The sequence below is a fragment of the Lissotriton helveticus genome, chromosome 6 (assembly GCF_964261635.1).
Source record: "Lissotriton helveticus chromosome 6, aLisHel1.1, whole genome shotgun sequence".
Classification (NCBI taxonomy): domain Eukaryota; kingdom Metazoa; phylum Chordata; class Amphibia; order Caudata; family Salamandridae; genus Lissotriton; species Lissotriton helveticus.
In genome coordinates, this window is record NC_136067.1 from 841,031,952 (window position 1) to 841,055,524 (window position 23,573).

General features: G+C 43.1%; 1 protein-coding gene across 2 annotated transcripts in view; it reads left to right on the forward strand.

The window, feature by feature from the left end:
- PREP (prolyl endopeptidase) overlaps positions 1-23,573 on the forward strand; it is an 821,567-nt gene that overhangs the window by 486,829 nt on the left and 311,165 nt on the right. For both annotated transcript variants that reach the window (XM_078648442.1, XM_078648443.1), the window contains exon 9: positions 2,696-2,893. In XM_078648442.1, the coding sequence (XP_078504568.1) occupies positions 2,696-2,893 (198 nt within the window). The remainder of the gene's footprint in view (positions 1-2,695; positions 2,894-23,573) is intronic.

The following is a 23,573-nucleotide window of genomic DNA, read 5'->3' on the forward strand; positions in this document are numbered from 1 at the left end:
CTCAAAGTCCTCATTCACAATAGATCTCGCGGAGCTAGCAGCGCATGCGCTGCAACGCTAGGCGAGACCTAAAAAGCGTACTGCTTCCACATTCTTATCCATTCCTATTATTCTATCTCTACTCCAAACTGCCTTTTTCAAATCCATTCCTATAATTCCTTGCCCTACTCCAAACTTAACTAAACACAGATGAAATCAAGAGCACAAACCTAACGTAACCAATGCATAAGATAAAGAAGAAAAATTCCTACTAACTACTAATCTTCAGTTCCGGAACAGCTTGCTATTCGCCGAAAAAGAGCCTCAATCCCTTGTCATGGGTCTTAAGCGCTATATAAATACATTTACAATTGCAATAATCAGGGAGTACTTAGTACTCCCTGTCTTCTACCTGCTTTCTTGGTAGAAAGCAGGTATGCTGGGATAGCGAATACCTACATTTCTATATTTTCTGGTTCGAGCACTCAATGAGGCTATACATTAAAAAAAAATCTGTTTTATTGATTTTAAGTTCTGCAGTATCACTAGAAGTAGAAATGCCGACAGTCTTTGTTACAATTATTCTGCGTAAAACAGATAGCATAACTAAACCACAAACACTTTTAAAAATACGTGTATCCTATCTTGAAATTTAGAATGCATCCAGGCGTCCTGGGCCCGTGCTGAACACCCATGATTGTGCCTATGTACATGCAATGGAATACAGGTTTATTCACAAATTATCATAAATTCCATTAGTTGGGACATTTTTATAGTGTGTAATAAAATCATCTGTTGCCATTGTTTTAGTCTCGTTTTAAATCCCCATCTGATTTAATATTATCTTTCATCATTCAGGAAGGCGTTTATCAGCAGAATTGAGAAATCATTCTGTTGTTCTACATCTATTTGTCTAATTCTGTAGCAAAATACGACCTCTGGAACATCCTGTTTAGCAAAACTAGGAACAGTGTGATTTGCAACTTGGGTTATATCAAAGAGTGCTATTTAGTGTAAAAGAGTAACCATTGATGAATGGACGAATACGAGTCTGTTTTCAGTTTATGAATGACAATGTATTATGCATGTAGTTTTTTCCTTCTTCGTTGTACATGGTGCAAACATTTGCAACGTTCTCATCGCATGCTTTTTCGTAAATATTGGGACTGATTTAAATTACCCTCCAAGGAAAAACAGACACATTTTAATAATGCAGCAATGATTATTTCATCTGATATGAATTTCATACATTGACATGTAACTTTATATATAGTCCCTCGCTGGAGCAGCGCTGATGTTAATCTATAAATAACCAAATTAAACCTACGCTGTTTATCAATGTAGGATGAAAGACTGAGTTTTAATGTGTTGAGATTAAAAACGATGACCTTCGGATGACCGAGATGTCCGCATCGAACTTTCAAATCACAGAGCCAACTTGCTGACTACAATGTTGTTGGCAAAATCTTGTCACGTCTTAAATAATTTTATGTCCATTAAATACTCGCCTTTTTAAGTAGTGTAGATTTTAAAATTAGCCTTTTAAAAATGTAATGCTCTAGACGCCAGAGAAATGTGTGCTTTTCAGTGATACACTTTTCCAGTGGCAACTGGTGTGCTCTTCATTTGAATAATAATGTGGCTGTTGTCAAACGTTGATACAAAAGGGGGATACATTTGCATATGGCCATGTCTGAACTGGGGTGACAGAGTGGGCTAAAGAACGGTGATGGATCAAAGCCAGATCTGTTGACTGGGTGTGAGTGTTTGATTGGTTCAGATGCTCCGTCCATCGCCACCCCCTTTTGTACCGCTTTGTTCGCCATAAGTTTGGCAGGGTATGCTCAGACATGAGTCCCTTGCTCACTCTGCCACTGGATTCAAGCAAGCCTGGCTGAAGACGGCTGTAATGCCAGAAACCAGTCCTAGGAAGCTTGAATCCTGTCCAGGGAAGGCATGGCTTGGCAGTTCTGTGTGGGAACTGTTCCCATGAGGCACAGGGTCAGACTGATTTGCAAATGGCCATGTCTGAACTGGGGTGGCAGAGTGGGCTAAAGAACGGTGATGGATCAAACCCAGATCTGTTGACTGGGTGTGAGTGTTTGATTGGTTCAGATGCTCCGTCCATCACCACCCCCTTTTATACCGCTTTGTTCGCCATAAGTTTGGCAGGGTATGCTCAGACGTGAGTCCCTTGCTCACTTTGCCACTGGATTCAAGCAAGCCTGGCTGAAGACGGCTGTAATGCCAGAAACCGGTCCTAGGAAGCTTGAATCCGGTCCAGGAAAGGCATGGCTTGGCGGTTCGGGCTTGACTGTTCCCATGAGGCACAGGGTCAGACTGATTTGCATATGGCCATGTCTGAACTGGGGTGGCAGAGTGGGCTAAAGAACGGTGATGGATCAAACCTAGATCTGTTGACTGGGTGTGAGTGTTTGATTGGTTCAGATGCTCCGTCCATTACCACCCCCTTTTGTACCGTTGTCAAACGTTGAGGCATCTGTACACAGCTTTGAATTATCATTCAATAGTGGTCTGCACTGACCAAAGTGTTTTTTTATGTCGATGAAAGAGAACGAACTGTAATTGGGCGATGTTTGTAAAATAATTTTCTATGATAAAATGTACTGTATTCCTTTTCACAAGCAATCCAGATGTAGCGTTTATTAAATTGTTTAAAATATTTATTTTTTGCATTTCTTGTCGCCTCTACCAGAATGGGTCGCGTGCGTCCGGACCAACTTCCTGGTTCTGTGTTACCTCCATGACGTGAAGAACGTGCTGCAGCTGCACGACCTTTCCACCGGAGCACACTTGAAGACTTTCCCTCTAGATGTCGGGAGCATTGTGGGGTACAGCGGTCAGAAGAAGGACTCTGAAATCTTTTATCAGTTCACATCATTTTTATCTCCAGGTGAGTCCTTTGACGCTTATGCGTTCATAAGTTTGTAAAAGTTCTTGAAAACCCATATTTTGGCTGCTGGTACCTTCTTGTCCTTATACTGGTGCTCTCTCTCCTCCCTGTTCGCTTAGCGCCTTGACACCCTTGGGTATAAACGCACTTTATAAATATTATCCTACCCTATCTTATACTGGTGACTTAATAAATGACTGTGGTAATATTTCTTGTTGAGTAGCTGGCAGGTTTCTATATAATACAGAAATATGTAATGTAGACTACAGGGCTAAAGATATGCCAAGTTATGAGTCCTTTTTTTAGGGCTCGGCTGAACGCGCGGAAGCGCGTCTCCGCCGAGGCTCTTTTGTCGGCGTGTCTGCTTCCCAGGAGACAATCCTGGCCGCGCGCATCGCCTTGGAGGCGATTTGAAAGTGGCACGCGCCGACTGGCACGCGCCACGCTTGGCCTGGCTGTCTCCTGGGAAGCGCAAACATACCCAGGCACACCTCCCCCTGCATGCATGTGGCCACACACACACGAGCGCACATACATGCACGCAGACAGAGACACTCCCCCCTCCCTCGCACACAGACACACACAGGAGCGCACATACACGCACACATACAGAGACACATGTACACACATCCACACCGTGATGCCTTTGAAATGTGACGCGCATGCCCCTTGCGGTGCAGTTTACCCTATATCCAGACGCGGCTCGCACCCATCCATGCCCGGTCGCCCGGCGCCCTCTCCCGGTCCCTCCTCCGGGTCTTGCTCTGCTTCCTGCGGGTCTCCGGCTGCAGCGCGCCCGGGTCTCCCCTCTGCGGGTCCCCGTCCTCAGTAGCTCTCCAGAGCGATCCCTGGCGGAGAGTGTGTGTCCGTAGCCGCTACCTCCGGCTTCGCTGGGCAGCCCCGCACTCCTCGCTGCTGCTTGATCTGGGAGTCCTTGGGGCCGCCCGACCCCCTGTTGGTCCTGAGTTCTCGCCGCGCTCCGGGCTCCTCTCTGCGGCTGCAGCCCTCTGCTCTCTGCCCCTGACCTCGGCCTCCCTCGGCTCGCACACTCTCCGATCCCTCTCTCAGACCCCGGAAGTCTCCGCTCCTCCTCCTTCTCCCGGCCCGCACTTCCCTCCTCCACAACTCATCCTCCTCTCCCCCTCCCCTCTTTTGGACGTCCTTTTCCAGGACCCCCCTCCCCTGCACCTCCTCCTCCTTCTCTCGGTCTCACAGTCACCTGCTGGGCAGCCTCGGGCCCTTCATGCAGCTGTTACGGGAGTTTGTGCCCGCAACCTGTGAATGCGCTGTGGGTGGAGGGGTCTAGGATGTCAAGGGGTAACACCTCAACATACGGGCATTACCAACGTCAGAACACCCCCTCGTCACACTCACCGTTTTGTGACGGGACCCTTGCCCACTGCTCTGCAATGGACCTCGGTGCCGCTGAGAGACCCGCAAACTCCAACCGCCCTTTGACACCCCTCATCCAAAGCTACTTGTAATGGCAGATTTACCCCCCCCCCCGCCCCAGTAATCCTGCGAGAGGGCAGGTAAATAATGGCATAGTGAGTTCGTACATGGTCTTTGCAGAGATGAGAGCAACTCCGGCTGCGGAGATGGGCCTCAGAGGAGCTCAAATCGTCCCCTTACTCCCTCGCCCCATGTCTTTATTACCCGGGTGCGAGGGGGCCCCAGAATGCCTTGCTGGGTGAATGTTTGGGAATCTGTTATCCGATAAAAACCCTTCAGAGGTTAGGGAACATGAGCCACCTGAGAGACTCCGCTACACCGCCCACCTCCACCTGTGGTGAAAGGGGTGGGCAAGAATGCCCTTTGACCCCGGCTCCACCGGTAATGCCTGGAATATAAAAAAGGAGACTTTTCAATTAAATGTTGAAATAATGTTGTCTAAGAGTAAATCACTCGGTGTTTCCTGCATTCCGCGCATTCCTGCAGCCGAATCCCTCCTGTAACCCAATTTCTCTTGGATAGAAGCAAGTGGGAGAGAGGGGGGGAGGGGGCGATGGCTGGAAAGGAGGGAGCCATCGAGGTTGGGGGGGGGGCTCTGGCAGGGAGGCGTTGGGCTAGCTCTGGTTTGTGGGCCTGCAGGGTGATGAGAAGGGGGTTCCGAGAAAGCTGCAGCGTGCAGCCCAAGAGTGCCCCTCTCCCCATAACCAGGACACAGGAATGTCACTTGCAAACCGCACAGAAGGTCGGTTCCAGTAACAAAATGCCCAAATTTACAGGGCTTGGAAACGGCATGAACCGCTGCATTAGGAGCTATGCAAAAGCACATTGTATTATTATAAAACTACAGCATTCTCACCTAAATACGGTGCGTGTACACTGAAGAAACCTCAATAAACCTGGTACACGACTGCCAGATAGAAGGCAAGGTACGCGACCAGAGGGCGCTACAGCATCACACAAACAACGGTATTGTTCTATACACATGTTGCTAACAACACAAATAATACTGCTTAAATAGTGTACAATAATGACGGAGTTCATTTATCCAAAACGTGAACATAAGATTAGAATTCGGAAAACTTTGGACACCGTCTGGAAACCACAATAACTGCATGGCATGGAACCCATATAAACCCGCCATGAAAATGAAACTGGGACGGTCACCTCCAGGCAGGCGGTGTGCAGCCTACACAGGAGAAGGTAGCGCCCAAACTGCAGATGCAAGGCACGGACCCCTTGGCTTCCATCTCTAAGGCACCGCAATCTCCCCCGAAGCCTCGTAATGTCGTGCAGCATGGTGGTCTGCCACTGAGTGCTGCGCCATCACCAGAACATCCTCACCCATCACGTCCTCTCCTGCAGCACACGCCTGTCCAGAGAGCAAGGGTGCCTTCCCGGTATTGCTTTCTTGGATTACAGTCCAGGACTCGGGACCGATTTTCCCGGCCGCCAAGAAAGGCTTGCAGCTTGCCTGGAGCATTCCAGCTTCGAAGAGATGATAGTCGTGCCTAGGTCTCCATTTCCTCCACGAAGCACAGTGTCCTTCCTGAGGCAGGCAGGGAACCTTAATTTTACCAAAGCTCAATTTTTGGGACCCGAGACTGCCCTATGAACATGACACTGTCCTTTAAATTGGTGTCCTTTCATGGAACACAACCCTATCCTGAAAGCAAGCCTTTCTTTGCCGGAGCACAGGACCATATCCAAGGCATATCTTTCGTCTGGGACCACATCTTCTTTTTTTGAACCTTGGGTTACGTTTCTGGAGCGTAGTTCCGTTTTCAGAACATTGTTTGTCCTGGGGCATTGCTTGCTTTCCTTGAGCACAGGACAAGGTCCGAGCGTGGCTTCTCTTTCCGGGAGCACATCTTTTCCAGGGGCCAAGAACCTGTACATCATCTCTGTTAAAGGAATAAAGAGTCGCTTGAACAGATTGCCATCGGCGGGTGTTGTTGACATAGTGATGACCACAGTGAAGAAAGGAAAACCAGAACTCAGAATAAAGGGTGAGTACACAGTAGTGTATGTCACAACTGTCAGACGTTGCTCGCACCCCTTTTATTAAAACACTTGTTTTCGAGCATGTGATTGGTAAACTGCACACTGACCATTTGCAAGAGATTAAGCTATTGGCATTGTAAATGACAATGCCATTTATTTATCTGTTTTCAAAACCAATACATAAATAAAAAAATTGTCATTTACAATGCCAATAGCTCTAACTTTTGCAAAGGCGAGACCGTTGCATTGTAAATGCTTGTCTCTTTTTGCAACAATCATAAAACTCTGTGGAATACTTTGTGCCGTTTTTCATTGTGACACCAGCCTGAAATATGTGAGTTTGGAATAGTTTGCCTCTTGGTACCTTATTATATAATAATACAATTTTACATAAGTATAGTTCTCAGAAAACCGTTAGCATTCCTCTTTTGTTCAGTGCAATTGTGCATAGAAAAGCTTAGCAATGATAAACTTAAAGAGAAAAAAAATCATCATATAGTTGCTATTGTTCATAGAACAGATGCTCAATAATAAAGATGCAGAGACCAATTTTGCATGCATTCTCCAGTGTGTGTGTAGAAAAGGTCCTCAAAATGAACACATGAATAGAAATATCCCAAATAAATTTGCCATTGTGCATAGGCAAGCTCAGCAAAAGGTAAACCTACAGAGAAAAATATTGCACACATTTTGCAACTTGGTTGGGTTTGATTAGAATGAAAATTATATTGCTGTGTGGAGAAAAGCTTTTCAGAAGTATTCCCATGACTTCTTTAATTTACTCTACTGTTTATACAATATCATCCTATTCATGGTGTCTTTTTTTGTAATTTTTTGTCTCCTTAACTCTGTATTGTAGTTTGATATTTTGATGCCACAACGCTGGATGGTTTTCTGGCGTGTGCTCACATTTTTAAATATACAAATTAGAAGTGCAAAGCTGAAGGTAAACTGTGAATCTTTGCAATCATCGCAAAGGGCAAAACAATAGAAACTTTGCAGAAGTGTGCTGAAGGAAACAGAAGTTTGTGCACTATCATCCCCATTGTTTAATTCGAGCCGGTGGGGGCCACCAGTACTAATTTTTGGGGATCAGCACTTATTTTTTATGCATCAGACATTTACTGAGAATGGGATAAAGGCAGGATAGGGACGGAAGGAGAGGAGGAGGAATTGCGGTGGCAGCTAAGCCCCCCATTGATATCACCTTGCTCGAGTCTTTCTCAAACTCCTTGCTCGAAATCCTGGTAGTCAATATAAAGCTTAACAAGACGCCCTTGGGAAGGGCAGCTCTGGTATACAGGCCCCCTGGTGATAAATCCAAGTTTGTCAACTATCTCCTCGACACTATAGCCTCTCATGTGCTAGCCACTGATAACTTCATCCTGCTAGGAGATTTTAACTACCATGCGGAACAAACCCATGACACTGACTCCTGCCATCTGATCTCTGCCATGGATACCCTAGCATTAACGCAAAGGGTGCTAGGCCCTACTCATCAAGCAGGGCATACCCTTGACCTAATTTTTTCCAACATACCTAACCTTATTTGCGAATCACCCCTGCCCGTGATCTGGACCGACCACTCTCTTGTAAAATTTAGCTTCCCTAGACCCCCGGTGACTAGACCTACTACCTGTAAACAGACAACTTCAATACGGCCCTGGCGTAAATTGACCCAAGAGGCTTTCCTTACTCATTTCGAACCCCCCATTATAATATCCAACAATATTGACCTAGCGGTTACTCAGTTGGAAGCTTCTATTGAGCGGGCACTGGACAATGTTATTCCGATCGCCAAAGTCAATGTAAAAACTATTGCGTCCCCGTGGTTTACTGAGGATTTAAAAAAAGAGAAACTGGCCAGTAGATCAGCGGAGCGATTGTGGAGGAAAACCAGAACGCTGGATAACCGAAAGCATTACAAATTAATCCATTCTAATTATCTAAAAAAGATAAATGCAGCAAAATCATTCTATCTTACACAGAGGATAAATAAAGCGGCACACTATGGTAAAGAACTGTATCAAATACTGAAAGAATTCACTACTCCGCAAGTGGAGCAATCAGCATTTATTCCTAGCCTGGAGTGGGTGAACTCACTCGCTTCTTACTTTGATAATAAAATCAAGCTGATTTATTCTACGTTCCCTGCCTCCAAACTTGATGTAATCCAAGATGGAGACAAACTCTCTGCAAACTTTTTCACTCCAGGAATCACTGAGCGTCCATCCTTGATGGAATTTGAGCCCACCACGCCAGCCGAAGTATTAGATGCTCTTGGGAAAGTCAAATTGGGTTCTCCTACCGATTTATTGGCCCCCGGAAGTGCAATCAGATACTCCCACTTCTGGCTTGCTCTCTCACCAACATCATTAACTCCTCCTTCGAGCTGGCGTCCATACCGAGTAGCTGGAAGGTGGCCCAGGTAAAACCAATTCTCAAAAAGCCCAACAGCGACCCCTCCATTATGTCCAACTACAGGCCTATCTCTTTGCTGCCCTACTTTGGGAAAGTATTGGAACATCTGGTCAACAAGTGCGTTTCCACTTTTATTGAATCCCATGCGATTTTAGATCCCTCGCAATCGGGATTCCGTGCTGCCCACGGTACGGAAACTGCAGTAATGGAGATAGTGGACAATATCCGTCTGACCCTAGATAGAGGCGAGTCCGCAATTCTGATCCTTCTTGACCTATCGGCGGCATTTGACACCATCTCCCACAGCATCCTTAAACAACGGCTGTGGGAGATTGGTGTCGGAGGAAAAGCCCTTGCATGGTTTGAGAACTATCTTGCAGACCGCCACACCTACATCAAGGTTGATACCTTTGCTTCTAGTAAGACCCCCCTTATAGTAGGGGTTCCGCAGGGGTCTATTTTAAGCCCCATGCTATTTAACCTGTACTTTACCCCTCTGGCCAATATTATAAAATCTCATGGTTTTTCTACAGTGTCCTACGCGGACGACACTCAGGTGCTCATCACCTGCAGTCTAGATTTCCGTGAAACATGTACCAGATTCAAACAGTGTATGATTAAAATTAGTGAGTGGATGAGTGAAAACAAACTTCTACTCAATTACAGTAAAACTGAAATAATGCTATTTGGCAAGGCCAAGTCAATCTGGTCACAGGACTGGTGGCCCCAAGAATTAGGACTCTGCCCTGAACCCAAAGAAGTAGTGCGTGATCTGGGAATCTTGATTGAATCCGCTCTCTCAATGAAAGCACATGTCAACCAAGTGTCCGGCATATGCTATGGAATAATGTAGAAACTGCGGAAAAATTTTAAATGGCTGCCGCTTGAGTCCAGAAAGCCTTTGGTCCAAGGATTAATTATAAGCCGCTTAGATTACGGGAATGCAATGTTCGCCACCATCAATGAGTCTCTGTTGTCCAAACTTCAAACCCTCCAGAATGCCGCCGCAAGACTGGTGTTAGGCTTACCTCCCAGGTCTCCCACCTTACCCAACCTTAAAAAGCTGCACGCCTGAGGAGCCATTTCAAAATTCTGAGTTTAACCCACAAACTCCTCCACGGCACCGGGCCCTCTTATTTGGCGAGGAAACTGGTCTGGTATAAACCTTCTAGAGCTTTGAGATCCAGCTCCAAATCCCTCCTAGTCCAGCCTCGGGTCCGGACTTCGAGAAATGGATGTCGGTCCTTTTCCTTCATTGCCCCTCAACTTTGGAACAAGCTGCCCCCTCATCTCTTGTCTCTATCTGACCACTTGGCTTTTCGTAAGAGCCTGAAAACATGGCTCTTCCCTAATTAATTCCCCCCCCTCTTCTACCGTACTAACAAGGATGCTGCCTCTTTCTTTTGCCAAGTGCCTTGAGACCTTTTGGTGAACTGCGCGCTATACAAAAGCTTTTGACTTATGACTTATAAACACATGAAGACGGAGGAAGAGAAAGATGGAAAAACCTTCACATAGATGGAAAAACCTTCACCAGGAGCGAAATCACTGTAAGAGTGAGATAAAGGGGCACTGTTTGTATGGAAGTGGATTATAGAGGCATAAGATTAGATTCAAGTCCATACAGCCTTGGTATTCATCACACCAACATTTAAATTCACCTGTCGCTGGCTTCTGGGCAGAGCCTCAGGTACTGGCACTCCTTCTTTTACAAATTAAACACTGCTGTCCCCAATCCAAAACAAGTAAGTGAGGCAGTGGGAACTGAGCCTTAGTCAACATCAGAGTTCCAAAAGCAAGTCTCCCGCCATCTAATCTAGCTGAGGGCTGGGCTTTTTATAATTTGAGAGAAAACTATGCTGTGCAATGCACAGGCAAGCTCATGGGTAAAAAGACCCAAAAACATTTTTTTTGCACACTTCTGTTGGATTTGGGTGTGCACAAAATGTAATCTCTTCTCGTGTTGTGGATACTCTCCAGATGAGGAAGGGCAGATCAGGAGAAGGCGCATAAATAAAAATAAGCTATTTGGATGGAATTTCATGCATAGTCATGATTTTTTTGTGAAATCACTGAAAGTCAGAAGTAGATGCAATAAAAATAAGCTATTTGGGTGGAATTTCATGCATAGTCATGAAGGCTTTTGTGAAATTAGTGAACGTCTGAAGTACACGAAAGTCATAGGTTTATGTCTTTGGTCTGTAGATTTCTCAATTTGTGACCTACAAGGAATCCCTAAATGAACCTAAATGACTTTTATACATCAGGAATACCTGATCTCCAAATTGCAAGTTGGAGAGAACCGCAATTAGGAAATCACTGTTCCTAATGTTTGTATATCTAGCCCTAAATGTCCTCTCTTTGTATTGTCTTCTTTGTATTTTTACCTTATTTTTCCTATTCTGTTAACATTTAGGGTCGCTTTTACTTTTGTGCTCTTAGTTTTCTTGTTTAAATCCTCTTGATTACAGAAAGAGCTTCAGAACAACCACCTAAGATGGAAGCACTAGAACCATCTAAGCAGAGTGCATTGGTGCAAGTGCCCTTCATAATGTAACAAATCGTCATATCCATTGAAATGTGTCCCAGAATAGCAAGGTTGGAGAATGATGGTGGTGACCATTCTTCACATTCAGCTCTTAATGTCCAACCAAACGTGTTTGATTGATTTTCTCCTTTCTTCACATTGGGCTTGGGTATTTTGGGTACTGCAGTGTGCACTGACTAAAAATGGGGACATGGATAGACTGCTTGGACACTAAGAAAACTGAATGATCACACTGCAGACTTGCTCTGTCTTCTGTTGCAGCAATATAGCAGTTGACCTCCCAGCAGGTCTGTTCTTACACCTGGTATGCACATTTACAAACAGACTGAAGGAAAAAAGCATGGACCTATTGAACTCTGAAGTGTGGAGGCTGTTTTCCACATGTGTTGTGACCAAACAGCAGCCTCTGATTTTTCCTCAGCACCCTCAAAGCTTCTGGCAGTGCCTTAGTTCCGCAAGAAATACTCAACTTCCTGGCTAGCCTGTCTGGCCCTTAGCTGATTTAAATACATCTGTATGCCAGGTTTCCTGTAAGCGAAGTCGTCAGTAGCAGATGTTGCTTAAGCCAGGTCCCATTCAAGAAAAGCACTTAACCTGTACTCAGAGTATCCCTAGGACTGTAGTCAGCTCAATGTGGTGTCTTGCACTGTGTAAATGTGAGATTATGTGAAGTGTCTGTGATCCATGATGTCAGTGTAAGTTTGAGATCACAGTATCCCTCTGAGTATAGACAATAGTTGTCCATTGAGGATAGCAGGGAATGAGGGTCTCAGCACTGTTAAGGTCCCCTCTCCTCTTCAGGTGCTGTTACACAAAGTGTATGTAACCATGACCCTATAAATACAGCTACCTATTTGTGTCAGCTAGTCCTCAGAGTCAACCTGCAAGGGCATTGCCATGTTTTAATGCTCCACTTGGTGCTTATCAGGACTCCTGTGCTGATGGTTGGGCTAATTCAGGACGACTACACATTGTTAATTATTAACTGAATAGTCTGGTTCCACCAGTCTGCAATCACCCAAAAAATCCTCATTGAATGCCTGACCCAACCTCGCAGCACCCACCCAGGTTATCAGAGTGGTCTCCGTACATGTTTTTCATTGCTAGGTCCTTTTCACTTTTCTTTTAACCTTTGTCACTATACTTCAACATAACCAAATACGTTTTAGGAGGGAAAATACCCAATGTAATGCCCAAATAGGCAGAAATATCTGCTTTTAACCAAATCTTTTCACTTAAGAGAACACCTCTAAACGTGAAGCTTGTAACCCTCTTACCACTTAAATCTACCCTGCAAATGCATACTTCACCTTGAATTTGCTTAGATTAAAAATAGAGCCAAAGATTTCCGTAATATTTCCCCAACTAAGAAATTTAAACTGCAGATTACATTGTCGGCTAAAATAAATGATCCTTTCTCTCTCTCGTTTTCGTTATTAATGCACACAACCCTTGTGTTCTCTATCTGAATTTTAAAAAACCGTTTCTTTCCTAACGCTAATGGTTAGGAGTGTCTTGTCTGGCACTTTATACTGTATGTTTTTGACATTATCATTTGTTAGTCTTGGGCTGGCTTTTCCTACTTGGAAATTCACGGGTGTCTACAAATGTATCTTGCTGTGGTTCACCACTCGTATTGGCAGAGTTGGTCCCCTCTTGTTCGCAGGTATATTAGTAGCTCCAGAGGATCCAGAGTTGACTGTTTTCGCAGGAAATTAATATGGACAATAAACACTGATATTCCATGTGGATGTTCTCCTAGAGTCAATAGTGCAATCATTTCCATTAACTTTTCTCCCTCCTCATTAGATACCCATCATGTTCATTGAGGCTTACCCAAGAGTCGGAAACAAAAGGGGATCAATCGGCCTCCTCACTCATCTTATTTAGATCATCAGAACCACTTCTGCTCCTCCTAATATGAGCTTTTCACACAACTTGTGTTTTACAATTTTTATTTTTAAACCGTTGTCCTTATAACAGCCTTGTTCTTTTGTTACATAAAGTGCAGCCAATGCAGACTGGTTCGATTTCTATTGCCATTTCTACAATTTGGCAATCGAAATCCTGCCCAGAAGCACTTTGTAAGAAATTGGACTATTTGTTAAGGTGGGCAACTGCCCACCTCAAGGAATAGGCGTCACCTCTTGTCAGGGTGAATCCTTAAAGGCAGTAAATTAACCTTTGCTCAACCCAGTGGTAGCTATGGTGCAGAGCAGATACTTATGGCAATGAGAAAAATATGTATGCAGTGCCAAAACCAAAAGAAAGTAAAAAATGAAAAAAACACAGAGTAATAAAAATTCCAGACCAAATTAGGAAAATAGAGTACCATTTAATAAACAAAATGAGGCCAAAATGACCAAAAATTGGGAACAGGAGATATGAGGTTTTTTTTTTTTTTTTAAGAAATAGCGTCAAAAAGCACAGAGTGCCAGTGATATTCTATGAAAGTGGTAGACCAGAACCTAGGCGCAATTTGAGGTTGACTGCGAAGGAGCTCTAATCAGATAGGACAAGTGGTTTGGTCCTGGTGAAAGTCTGAAAGTCAAAAAGTTTGAGTCTCAAAGCATGAAAGGACTTTCTTCCTCTTGAGATGAAAAATCCTCGTGAACAGGCTGCCTCTGAAATTGTATCTGTTGCAGTAGAACCGCAGGACAGACCTGAGGCATGTTGGTCCCGATTGAACTATGGAGGTTTGGAGATTTCTTACTGAAAATGTTTTAAGCCCTAGTGCTGAGAGCCTTGACTGAGTGAATGCTGAACTTGAATCCGATGCAGTGAAACTGCCAGTCCGATTACTTTTCCTCCAGCTCCCTCTAGAGCTTTGGTGGAAATGTTTTTCGAAGCTTGCATACTTTCTTCTGGTGCCCAAACAACCACAAGAGTGCATTTCTATAGTTCCCAGGACCTTGGGAGCGCACTTAAAGACTCTGGGTGCCAGGCAGAGGCCAACATCAAAGTCTAGGCCCAGTCCAGTTGCCACTGATCAGCTGGGCACTTTTGAGAAAAGGTCTCTCATGCTGCTTGTTTTGTCTCCATAGCCACAGAAGAGGTCTGCTAACGGACCCCTGGTCCAGTATTACCATAGGGCGCACTTTCCCTGTTTGCGCCATGGCGCAGCTTAAAACAGGTGCGTCGGGTGCAAACAGGGAAATTGTGCCCTATTTTGGTCAATGTGCTGCCTTCAGGGCAGTTGCAAACTCACGCTGTCCCGGGAGAAGTGCATTCAAGTGAAATATGGAGCAGCTGCTTTAAAGCCGCTCCTTATTTCACAGTGCAGGTGTCACTCTGTCTGAACTTTCAAGAGGGATTAGAGATCTCCTACAGGAGGGTGCAGTGAGTGACTCCACCTGCCTGCAAGGGGATGTTGGGGGGGGGACCCCTATCTCTCCTTCAGGGACCTACCTACACAAAAAAGTGCGCCACCTTTTTGCGGCCTCTTAAAGGCATGATTGCCTCTGCTCCCGCCTTCATAATACGACAGGGCGCATAAGTAGAGTGAGTTCCTCATTTGCATGGGGCCCGGCACCAAAGAAATAGTCAAGCCTTCCGACTCAGGATCGAGTCGAGATAGATAGTCTTCGGATCCAAAGCATTCCACTCAGAAAGACCAATCTGGTTTGGAGCCGAAACCTTCTGCTTCTAAGGATAAAAGGGACACGTCCAGTTCGGTACGGAAACCTTAGGTGCTGAAATCAAAAGAAGATCTCCCAGATCCCCTGGAACCGATCTTAGATGTCATGAAGTATTGATTAGACCCAAAACAGAAAAAGCTATACATCAACACAGATACTGGAAACATTTGAGCTAAAACTCCTTCAAAAAGGAAAGTTAGTTCAGAGGACACTGGGTTTAAGATTCCTCTTAAGAAGAAGGACATTTCTACAAGTCCTATCCAGCTTACTTTGCCATCCCCTCCACCATCACCACAACTGCCAGCCTCAGATCCACTGTACATAACACCACAGGCCTCTCTTCATACACTGCCGGATTTAGGAGATGATGATGATTATGATGATAATATTCCTTTACCAACAGATCCATGGGATGATTATAATATTGATCCACCCATGGATAATGATCTAGATTTATAACCTGCAAAACCATCACCTCCAGATGATAACATATCTTATTAAGAGCTGATTTCAAGGGAAGCAGTTTATTATGGAGTTACACTGCACAAAGAGGCTTTGGTTGATGACTTTTTATTTGAGACACTAGGGTCGTCACATGAGGCTAGTCAGAGTATCCCTATGTTGAAAGGCATGAGGAGACATGCAGATGAGATTTTTAAGGACCCTGTTCATTCCCGTATTTTAACACCCAGGGTTGATTAGAAATACAAACCGTCCCCATCTGATCCTGTTTTCATTAAAGGACAGCTACCCTTAGACTCACTGGCAGTTTCTAATGCTCGTAAAAGAGCAAACTCACAGACCTCTGGGGATGCACCTCCCCCGGATAAAGAGTCTAAAGTAATTGATGCATCCGGTAAAATAGTTGCTGCTCAAGCTGCAAACCACTGGCACATTGCCAACTTGCAGGGCCTACTAGCTAGGTATGACAGGGCCCACAGGGACGAAATGGAAGGCCTACTTAAATACCTCCTAGAAGAGCACAAGAAAAAGGCACCAGAGCTAGTCCTAGAAGAAAAACGTATATCTAATTCTTCTATTAGATGTGCTCTAGATGCTGCTGACACTACAGCAAGAGAAGTTAACACCAGCATTCTTCTACGTCGACATGCCTGGCTTAGGATCTCAGGTTTTAAACCAGAAGTCCATCAATCTATTTTAAATTCCCCCTTTGACAAGCAACATCTTTCGGACCTCAAGTTCATGAGGCTTTTGAGAAGATGAAAAAAGACACAGATGTGGCAAAAACCATGGGAGTTCTTCAGTCTCCATCAAGCACAGGCGCCTTTTACTGCTTTTTTGGAGGGTCCAAAACTGCATCCTCAGACCCTAACGCTTCCTCATAAAAGCAATCCTCTTCCTCTAGATGCTTCTACAGAGGAGGGTACAGAGGAAATAATTTTAAAGGTAGGAGTAAGAGCATGCCAACATATGACTGTCCTTCCCCCAATAAAAAGTGGCTGCCTACACTTCCCCCCGACCATTTAACACCTGTCAGGGCAAGACTTCAACAATTTCCCCCCATTTGGAAATCCATAACATCAGACAAATGGGTACCAAACATTATCCGACATGGTTATTGCCAGGAACTTACCAGCAATCCTCCCAATATTCCACTTTGCATAAACAAACTCTCATCAGAGCGCCTACAGCTGAAGAACTGTAATCTTCATTCTCAGGGAATACTTACTAATAAAAAGAACTTGGCACAGAAGCTGAAAATATGAAAAGACATCTTTATTAAATTTAATAAGTGAGGCCACGTCACACAGAAGCCGTAGCAACTGAATGAGGTAGTCTGAGGAATACAGAGAACAGAGGCCTTTTATATGCTCTCAGGGTTACAAACTTCAGCATACAAGTAAGGGGCAGTCCTAGATTTTGCAAGCATGCAAAATACCTAACATTCCTTCATACACAAGCCGGACAAACCCATAATAAAAGGACCACAACCCATATCATAAACAGACCATAAAAGAAGGAACAGTAAACAGATAAGGGGTGTGTGTGTGCATACCAAACTCTACAATGTCCTGTGCTTTGATCCTCAATCTTGATCAGCTAATGGGCAGGAACTGGTTTAGCAAGGTCAGCTTCAGGAAACCGGGTCAGTTCACTCAGGTCAAACAGGAGTCAGCACAAACTCAAGCTAAGGTCTACATGTCCTTAAAAGACTTGTTTCAGCCATAATCATGGCCTATGTGAGGGCAACCACAAAATGGCTGCCATACACAAAATGGAACCCACGGGTTCAGAATTCACAGAACCTCAGACCCTCCTTTTGCCCTTACATAGGCAATCACTCAGTCTGTATCTGAATCGATGTGAATATTATCCGTTATTCCCTTCACTAAGGCATTATTACTCAAATTATCTTTCATGGAACGCAAGGGATAGACTTCGTTGGCATAAATAAACATTGTCTGATATGCCCATACAGATCCATTCTAACTAAATGACAGAACCAAATAGGGAATACCTCTATCTGTAGTATGTGGCATAAAACTACACACCCAACAATTTGTGGTGTTCATTACTAACTGGTGTTGATGCAGAAGCTGTACAAAGGAATTATTCACAAATTCCGACCTTCTAATCTGCTCGTGTTCAGGTAAGATATGAAAAGAATGCAAAGAAGTAGTAGTAGGAAAAGACATAGGTTGGGAGGTGGGTGCAGAAGTCAATTGGGTAGTGAAAACAATCCCACCCATCAGAGACAACATCATGCTTAAAAACACTAGAAAACACGTTTTTAAGAACATATAGACAACAGGAGAAAGTAATGACCACTATTACAAACAAAATGTATCGTTTTTCACAACCCTAAGCAGAAAGCAAATCCTAAAATTATCTAGTAACATTTTTATGGCTCTATGGCTCCTATGCATTTCAGTAACGTATTATATGTTCAGGTGAAACAGTGGCGAGAGGTGAAAAGGGAATACTCTTCCACAGAGAATGGACTTTATTCTGCTTTTACTAAACAGAATACTACTTTAAAACAATGCCAGCAAAACAGCAAAAATTAGTCTCCTAACACCCATTATATGCAATCGCACGGAAACCACTTGTGAAACCAACTATGCCCAGAGTCCGTTCAAAAGCCTCTCTGGCAGGCTTCTATTGTCCATCAAATCTTCTTATGTTGTTTTCTTCCGCATGGGCTTCTTCATTCAGGCCTTTCATGTAAATGGTGCTTCTCAGTATCCGTTGGAATGCCCTCCTGGCAAACACTCATAGCTCATTCGAAAGTCTCAATGTCTCAAGGCAGTGCACCAGTATCTCTCCTCTGCGGCAGACACTACAGATAGCATGATCTTCATTGATCATGAGCACAAATCATCTCGTGCAGACCCGGGACCATTCTCAGACTCCAACACTCATCATTCAGTGTCAGAGGACGCTCAGGTCGCTCTTTCATGGGCACCAGAATGGAGTGCCTTTTGCCAATCTTGGATCCTCCGGTGCACTGCACTTCCGTTGGAGCAAAGGAAAAGGGGGGGGTGTGGCCAAAACTCAGGCCAAGGGACTCAAGGGACTGCACACTGTCAGAGGTTACCAGTACATGACAGGCGCTCTTTTGCACTGAAATTCTGGTTCTGTGATGTCCAATGCCGTCTGATGGAGCAAGTGCGATGCTTTAAACAGTTCATTGTATAACAAGGGGACTGAAAACAGGTGGCCTGCAATCTTCAAAGGAGTGGCCATACGCCATGGGACAATTCTGCGTTGAAATACACTGTCATTCTTAAATACAAAAACAAAGGCAGTAGGCAAAACAGTGCCTCTATGCTCTTCAATTGGGTTTCCGTGTGAGAGCATATCCTTCACCATCTAAGGGTAGATAGCGACATGGGAATTCTATCTGAATGGATGTCCTCACACATAGTGGCATCGTCTAATGGGGTAAACACATTTTATCTCAATGATTATATTTAGGTGTTCCTAAATTCCTTATCTAGAACATCTCAAAAGAAATTTGCATAATACAGATTATCAGGGAAAACAGTCTGGTTATACAAAAGGGAATTATACATAAATGGGGGTCCATGGTACATTTCTGCAATCTGAAAGTGTGAACCTGAATAATTCACCAACAATAAAGAAATGGGCTAACTGGTGAAAAGAATATGGAAAAGGGAAATAGAACTAGGACACAGCTAAAATCCCAATAACTAGGCACAATGCTCTTGGGTGATAGTCAGGCATGTGACACAATACCAAGAGTATGAGTGATACACAAAAGGTCAAAATAATACACAAATTTAAACTCTCCCACTGGCCGCTACACCATATACGGTAATCTCAGCTAATGTTCCAGTTCCTTCTTCAGGGAAAAATGAAACCTGGTTTCCTTTATGGTACAAGGCCATACACTACTTAGGAAGCAGAACAAAACTGACTAATGTGATATAAAAATTAGGTCACCATGCACAAAAGTCACAGATCTATAATTTTTCCTTACGTCCATTTCAGGATACATAATTTTAGGGCTGTCTGTTCCTTAAGGGGAGGGGCAGTACGTGACTAACAGCATGTGACACACTTTGGTTCTGTATTTCTCTTTTTTATTTTCCTTCAAATACCATTAAAGCCAAATTTGACATACACTGATGAAGTGTTGTCTGTTTTTCTGTGAAATTTAGTGTCAAAGCAAATCTACCCAACTGTTTGCAGGATACACATCGTCATGTATATCCCTTCACAACCCAGGTTAACTTGTAATAGTATTATAAGCAGCAACATAAAACAAAAACATGCAAAAAAAACGCACAAAACGGACATGTCAAGCCATCAGATGTACTCACTGTATATCAAGCACAAAAAGCATAGACAAAACAATAGCATATATAAATGAGCGGTGACGCACAACACCAGGTCATGTACTAACAATATTCGGGCCTGCTTAATTTGTCAGGTTTAAAATCCTCACCCTCCTTTTGACAGCAAATCACCAGGTAGTGGAGATTTGGCTGTCAAATGCAACTTACTGTGTATCACTTCTGACACACAGGACCAGCAGGAACAATTCATAAAAGGATAAAATGCAAGAATATGTCAAATGCACAAACATTTCTTTTCAAAGAAATTACGCAAAAACACATCTCTTTTCAACCAACCAAACTCACGTGTCTTGTCAGCCTTAAAATCACCCAGAACAATCCATGAATCATCTGTGAGCAGAAGCAAAAAGAAAAACTACACAACACACAAAAGCGAGACATTTCTCATGACAAACGGACATCAATTATAACTTTTAATCAGAAGACAAAACATGATACACATTAACAGACACAAAAAAATTCCATTACTTAACTGTTACCATCGTGTCAATCAGCTTGCAACATGAAGCCCTTTTAACTTTCCAAAAGTAAAATTCTTTCACTGACACTCTGCGTGTCCCGTGCGCCAACACCCTTTGAGGCCCTGCTTTTCCAAGCAATCATTTCTCCATCTGTTTACACTTACTCCTAACTCCTACCTTACTGACCTTAAGGTCAAAATCTGCCTTGCGGACTCCTCAGCCCTCTATCTCTTCCTCACTCTTAAGGCTGAAAAAAGACAAAAAACCTTCCCAACTCTTTCTAACCTGCAATAACCAACCTTATTTAAAACACATGATATATATATTACTCCTGTTAGGGGCTACAATTTATTTCTATCCTTAGATTATTAAAACAGTTACTGTGACTAATTCGCAAAACATAATAACATAACATACCATCTTTAGAACAGATGTTTGCTATTACCCTATGCAATGGTACTCATTTCAGCAACATTAAATGAATCTCACTGGGCCATTTAAAAGCAAACCCCAAATGGGGACAGTCTGCAAATTTGTATTACACCTAAATGTATGCATTTACTGAAGCCTAAAGCACTTTAAAGCTATCATAAATGGCAAGAATGCTGTTTTAAATGGTCTATTTTACCCAAATTCGACTTTGATGTTTGGGGCACTTAAAAATAAATATCCTAAACTTGTGATACATATTAATCATCCTCCGAATATTCTTTACAAATTACAGAGATTTTTAATCAGACATATCCCATGTAAATCTTTAGAAAAATTAGTTTTGTACGCCTGCGCTAAGTGAAATTCCATATGCTAATGTTCTCATTATGCGGTATAGCACAACTTAAATTACATTTTAATGCCAGCATGTCATAGTATGAGCATTAAGCTTCATGAATAGTAAAAAACGAATTTTGTAGCACTTATTTTTAATAATTATTTTTAATAATTAATAATTTTTTTAAATAAACCCAATTATTTTTGATCATTCCACATATAAGAGCAAGCTGCATCCCTTGCCTATCATTTTTAGATGCATTCATTTATAAGCCCAAGCACAGACGCCTAACTTGAAACATGACAAAATGTTTGCGCCATTTGTTTCTTTCTAAAAAGGACAATTTTATTTAGCAACAGACCCAAGAATATGCTTGCAAAATGTTGCTTAATAGACTGAAAACATCAAGAAAAACCACAAACAGAAATTGAGCTCATTTCAGACATAAACAGAAAGCGGTCAAAACACTCAGAACACACAATACAGCGCGCTTTTGCCATGCATCTCGTGAATAGCGCCATCGCTATGTACTTACAGAAGTTGCACTAATGGGAAACCCACATAGACATTTAAACACACATTTAACCCACAAATCATTACTCAGGACAGAAACCAAGGACAGCCTACAGACTGTACTTAAACCAAAACAATTTGTAAATACTAGTTGTAAGTCATATTTACAAGAAACGCTTCTCAATTGTGTTTCAAAAAGACTGCAAAAACAGCCCAACAGACTGATGTATGTCCAAGAAGCGAAAATACACTCAATTCACTAGCTTTGGCTAGCAAAACACCAAACAAAATCGTTCTGCATATCTTCATTCATAAAACTGCGCAGAATAAAGGATCCTTATATGTATTATGTCATATTTTAATTCCCTGGGGATACAAAATCACCAAGGAAGAAATATGTTTGTAAATCTAAACCTATTTAGATATTCCCTTTAGGGGGGCCGGCTAATTTACTTCACATCACACTATGGTACCTTCCAAAAAAGCAACACATTTTTCCATGTGAGCTTGAGAACAGGCATGCCAAAAAATACTGCGGAATACGCAAGTATTATAATCAAAGTGGTGCTTAAGGTACTTTTCGTACGTGCACCGTTCAACTAAACCAAATGGAGAAATATCTCCTCATTACCTGCCTACACAAATTGCAATTCGCATATCCAAACCTATACAAATCCAAAGTTGGCCAACACAAATTCCAAAGTTCCAAAGCTACAGTGCCAAATTTGCTAAGATTAGGCATCTTATAGCTCACTAATCTAGCTTCAAACTTCAAGGGGTTATCTCTACCAATACACTCGCAAATATACGAGCCCCTCTGCTTTGGTAATTTGCAATAACCAAATCAAAAACCAAGAAACCAAACCCCTCGGCTTTGGTAATTGCAATAACCAAATCAAAACCAAGAAACCAAACAAAGTCGTGGGAGCGACCCACTTGTACTTCTTATTTTTACTAATGAAAAGGTTATCCAAATTCTAACTGTCAAGTTCTACATGACCTAACGGTCTTTTTTAGAATACTCACGCCAAAAAGGTTCTCAGTGAGGAGTGACATCATGTGGAGGATCAAAATCAGGAAGATCAGAAATATACTGGGCTGCAGAATCAAAGAATCTCCAGAATCCCTGTGCACAGAGTACCTCCTTAGTAGAATCCTGTTCTGTCCTCCTCAGTAGATTTCAGTCTCCTGACAAGATCACTCCCACAGAAAGTCACGTCTCTGATGAAACTCACGTTGGCCGCGCCATTTGAAGAACTGTAATCTTCATTCTCATGGAATACTTACTAATAAAAAGAACTTGGCACAGAAGCTGAAAATATGAAAAGACATCTTTATTAAATTTAATAAGTGAGGCCACGTCACACAGAAGCCGTAGCAACTGAATGAGGTAGTCCGAGGAATACAGAGAACAGAGGCCTTTTATATGCTCTCAGGGTTTCAAACTTCAGCATACAAGTAAGGGGCAGTCCTAGCTTTTGCAAGCATGCAAAATACCTAACATTCCTTCTTACACAAGCCGGACAAACCCATAATAAAAGGACCACAACCCTTCTCATAAACAGACCATAAAAGAAGGAACAGTAAACAGATAAGGGGTGTGTGTGTGCATACCAAACTCTACAATGTCCTGTGCTTTGATCCTCAATCTTGATCAGCTAAAGGGCAGGAACTGGTTTAACAAGGTCAGCTTCAGGCAACAGGGACAGTTCACTCAGGTCAAACAGGAGTCAGCACAAACTCAAGCTAAGGTCTACATGTCCTTAAAAGACTTGTTTCAGCCACAATCATGGCCTATGTGAGGGCAAACACAAAATAGCTGCCATACACAAAATGGAACCCACGGGTTCAGAATTCACAGAACCTCACAGCTCCTCAAACAAGAGCTACAAGCTCTTTTAGCAAAAGGAGCCATAGAACCAGTTCTGTTACAGTACCAAGGTTCAAGGGTTTACTGTCTGTACTTTCTAATCCCCAAAAAGGACGGCTCCTTAAGACCAATTTTTGATCTAAGGATGTTAAATCTGTACATA